Genomic DNA, 5,000 nt, shown 5'->3' with positions numbered 1-5,000 from the left:
AGAGAGAGGGGAGGGAGAGAGAGTGTGTGTGTATATATATATATATATATATATATATATATATATATATATTTGTGTGTGTGTGTGTGTGTGTGTGTGTGACACAGAAAGAGTGACCGAGAGAGAGAGAGAGATGGAGAGAGAGATAGAGAGAGAGAGTGACATAGAGATAGAGGAGGGGGTTTATGGGACTGATATTATATATGGAATGGACAGATATGACGAGAGTAAATTTAGATAAAAACAATATGAAGAAAGGCATGGTATTGTTTATTTTGCATGAATTTGTGAATCGTTATATATATCAGTTTTAATGGGAAGTGTGCAGTATACTCTAGATGAGAGTGGACTGAATCTGCTATCCCTTTAAAATGGGTATACAATGCATATCAGGGGCGAAGTGGCCGAGCAGTTAAGGCATTGCACTGTTATCCGGAAGGTCCGGATTCGAGCCCCGCTTCAGACACTTTCGTTTTTTTTTCCTTGGGCAAGATTAGTAAGCCCCACTTTGCTCACTTGGGTAACATGGGTGATTCCTGTTGACATAAGACATCCTGTTTGATGGATTATCTATATTCCTTCATGGAATGCCTAGATGAGGGATCTTATGTTGCCCTTTATGACTGATGATGTTAGAGATTGACATTTAGTCTTCCATTTATAGTGGGGTGATTTGACCTTTTCCAGTTGTGTTAAGAGTGTATTAAACAGACTTAAAACGGATAATATGCAATACCGCAGTACGTCTGCAAGAAACTAAACAGACAAAATAACAAACCCATTTAATCCTTTTCTAAATAACGATCTGATTGGTGAGACGGGCAACGCTAAGCAACAACAACATAGCCGTACTCTGGAAAAACTCATATTTAAAAATTTGGCCAGAAAACTCGTCCTTCAAATATAGATCGATTTAAACGACTCTCATCTTGGCAAAAACTCTCAAATCTGGGACTTCGCAAAGTCCCAGATTTGAGATTTTTTGCCAAGATGAGGGTCATTTAAATCGATCGATATCTGAAGGACGAGTTTTCTGGCCAAATATTTTAATATGAGTGTTTTCACGAGGTACGCCATGACACAGGCCTTGTCATTGTGAAAGCTTCTCGTCCTAATCCTCAAATCAGCACATTTTTACGTTATTATTTGTCAGATTTTGGCAAAGTTGATACTTGCCTTATTCAGAGAGAGAAGTTCGTTCAGACAGCCGTCTTTTTAAAATGATTATGCAAGGGATGGAAAAGATATGGGTCGATGACGTAAACGAAATCATTCCCTTTCGTTCAACAAGATGTTAGTTCAATTGAGATTAGAATTTTCAATATACCAGCATAAATAAAAGTTCAAGTCCAATAGTTTATAAAGGCCTTTCCTGGCCAATAACTATAATCTTTTCTCTGAAATAGACCTGTAGTCATATATTGATCGAATTTCAACCCGTTTCTATTTTTTTAAAATAGAAGATAAATAAGTAATGTAGTGACTATCAGTATAATGCATTTGAACGATAGTTAATTAAGAACCTTTAACCGGCGATTTGAACTGTATGAAATGGAAATTGCGTTCCATGTCGCTACAAGGAGAATAGATAAGGCATTGCGAGACGCATTGCACACTGCGTAAGTCAGTGGCGGACATTTGCCTCTTAAATTAAATGAACGTGCAAAGTTCAACGTTCAAACGTTTAATTTTAGGCAATTGCCAATATAACTGATGCATTAACATAGGCTTTCCAATTAACAAATCAAAACGAAAGAAATAATGAAACAAAACGATTTTTCAAAACAAAAAAAAAAACAAAAAATAATAATAATATATATATATATATATATATATATATATATATATATATATATATATATATATATGTGTGTGTGTGTGTTATATATATAATATATATATATATTATATATATATATATATATATTATATATATCATAATAAAACACATTATCTCATTCAATTTTATTCTTATTTTCCCCCTTGCCAGACCTCGACGAGGCTCTTCAGACCGCCATGGACACGGCCTCCTCAACTCCCAGAGCGCAATGTCCCCTCCACACAACTTCCAAAACCTAGGGTCTGGATCCAACAAAATGCCAGGTAATTATATATAATTTTGTCTCCACGTTATTTCAACTAATTTTCCGTTTCTTTAGCCAAAGCTGAGGATTTACTTTTATGGAGAGAGCGGTTGGGGCTATTTGTCAACTTCCTCTGTTTATTGATTAGCGGAACATGGGTTTACACCCGAAACGTCTATTAATGGTACCATTTCAATCAGAAGCTTTTTTCCATTTTTACATTTTCGTTAGACTCGCTTTAGGTAAGCTGTTTAATTGTGTATTGATACGTAAGGCCAATTATGTTTTGTTTTTTTTGGTTTTGTTTTTATTTTTGGGGTTTTTTTTGTTGTTTTTTTTTTTTTTGTTTTTTTTTTTTGCTTGGATCCGAAGTGTGGTCGGTTTCTCTTGGGCAATAAGCAATTGCAATTGTCAGATTAACGCTATAGAAACCGAAATAAACTCCTCCTCCTCTCTTACTACCATGTTACTCTTGCCACGTTTGTGCATCTTGATCGTATTGTAGAAATTAGAAGGGACGCAACTCCTTAGTCACGAGGAACAGGTCAGAATATTTCGTATTATGTCCCTTGCTTTCATTACCGTTCTTATACTACTTCAAACAATTTTAATGTGGAATTATAAAGATGGAATAAAATACTCTATTGCGCGTACGCACATATTTATCCAGGGCACGCGCTTGAAACTATAGACCTACTAGTCTATATGATTTTGATAAATTAGGGGTTGGAATTTTATTTTGTTTTTGTATGTGTAAAGCGTATTTTTGTTTTGTTTTTTGTTGTTGTTGTTTTGTTTTTTTTGTTTTGTTTTTTTTGTTTTGTTTTTTTGTTTGTTTGTTGTTTTGTTTTTTGTTTTTTGTTTTTTGTTGTTTTTTTTTTAATTATGCACTTTCGATTTGCCCACCTTTCGGTCATGGGTATATGGACTTCTTTAAATATGGCGAAAGTAAATAAATACAATATGGAGAGAGACTTGGCACCCTGTCTTTGACTCGGGCAATCGTCCACGTATTTGTTCACCTCCTTAATGAATACCAATTTTTAATGTGAGTTTCCCCCCAAGGCAGGAAAATGATTCAGCTTAATGTTATTCATGGCTAATCCGGTATTGATAGAAATAACTAAATTTTGTCCCGCTCATTTGACATAGAGTGAAATGCATTACACACATTGCTTCCCTCAACTCGGGTAAAAAGTGGCATCCGACTAATTATTGGCAGTGAAAATTTAGTTACCCGAAACCTAGTCAAAAAATATAAAATAGCATTTATAATTGTGAAATTGTGGAATATTTCATACTAGATAAATGTTTTAAATATTGTATTTGTATTGCGCATTTCCACGAATGTTATCGCCATGCTCGACGCGTTTAACAATATGTATATGCCTCACCAATCGTTCAATCGTTACAGTACGTTGGTGAACTTAGTGCTAAAAATTCAATTTGAATCTTAAATTTTATATTATTTTTATGATTTGATCATTTATCTATGTTTAAAAGTTTTGGTTCTTATACTTCAGAAAATTTAAATATCCAGAATTAATCCATTTTGACATAAGACCAAAATTTAAATATCCAGAATTTATACATTTTGACATTGGACCAAAAATTGAAATATCCAGAATTAATCCATTTTAAGGTTAGACCAAAATTGAAATATCCAGAATTTGTCCATTTTGACGTTAGACCTAGTTTTCTTCAACTTTTCCATGTGACATAGTGCCAGATTGACGCAACACTTCGTTTCTCTTGCAAGACAGATTATCTTTACGTAAAGTTTAGGATAACACAAGCCCAATCTAACCATATTTTGGATAAATGCGACGCTATTGAGACCAAAAGAACCTCTGAAATTGACGCCCGTCTCCAATAGGATGCTATGCGATTAGGTAAAATACTCTCAACATCCGCCAGCCAAATTACACAAAAACCAACACACATACATGTGTGTAACTTCTAACGTTTATAGTCTGATTGACAGAGAACTTGTCACGAACAGGTGGTCTATTAAATAATAACAAAGAGCGGAGTGGCGTCTACCCTGGAGCTTACCGCCAGTCATCAATATCGGTTTTTAACTCATTTCTGTTATGGATATAGCGAGCTGTACGCGTTGCTGCTAACACCAAAACAAAAGTAAAAGTTGTTCCTTTGGCCTAATCCAGTTTCTGTTGGGTTAACTGTTGGGACTTCCACCCTTTGAATAGGACGCTCGTTTATTGCAAAGTACTTTCCGCCAGATTTAACAGACTCAGGCTCCCAGCCACTGCTGAATTTACAGAGAGATCAGAGGGGGAAAAACTGTCCTTAACCTGGATGCAACAATTCCCTTTGCTTGGAAGTTCATAATCATTGGCCAAATAAGTTATCAAGACCGCGTCTCACACCAAAGCCACACTTTATTTAACACGTTAACTGCCATAGTCTGGAAAACCCCGTATTTAAAAATTTGGCTTTAAAAAGCGTGTCCAGATATCGATTGTTTTAAATGACCCTCATATGGGCAAAAACTCTCAAACCTGGAACCTCGCGAAGTCCCAGGTTTGAGAGTTTTTGGCAAGACCAGGCTCATTTAAATCGATCGATGTTTGAAATAAGACGAGTTTTCTGGCCAAATTTGGAAATACGTTTTCTTTCCAGGGTACGACCGTTAATCGGTTAAGTTTGAGATTTTTGCACAATAATACTCTATAGGGAGAAATAGGATATACCGATTTGGGAGTGACTCTTGAACTGTCTCGTCTGTTATCACAACTCAATGGGCGTTCAAGATACATCAAGTGTGATTGGAACTCTCTACAGTAGGAGATGATGACGTATGGGATTGAAGGACATTTGACTGTGGTCGCAACTTGTGATGTGATGACGACTCTTGGGATATGAATGTACTTTTAATCTTATAAACATTGTAGT

General features: G+C 35.5%; 1 protein-coding gene across 8 annotated transcripts in view; it reads left to right on the top strand.

Annotated features, from left to right (window-relative positions):
* Window positions 1-5,000, top strand: part of LOC144962936 (3',5'-cyclic-AMP phosphodiesterase 4C-like) — a 658,366-nt gene that overhangs the window by 558,337 nt on the left and 95,029 nt on the right. For all 8 annotated transcript variants that reach the window (XM_078896352.1, XM_078896353.1, XM_078896350.1 and 5 more), the window contains one exon: window positions 1,991-2,103. In XM_078896352.1, the coding sequence (XP_078752478.1) occupies window positions 1,991-2,103 (113 nt within the window). The remainder of the gene's footprint in view (window positions 1-1,990; window positions 2,104-5,000) is intronic.

The sequence above is a fragment of the Berghia stephanieae genome, chromosome 1 (assembly GCF_034508935.2).
Source record: "Berghia stephanieae isolate SIO BIC M18660-M18661 chromosome 1, UCSD_Bste_1.3, whole genome shotgun sequence".
Classification (NCBI taxonomy): domain Eukaryota; kingdom Metazoa; phylum Mollusca; class Gastropoda; order Nudibranchia; family Aeolidiidae; genus Berghia; species Berghia stephanieae.
This window is presented reverse-complemented; position numbering and strand designations above follow the sequence as displayed.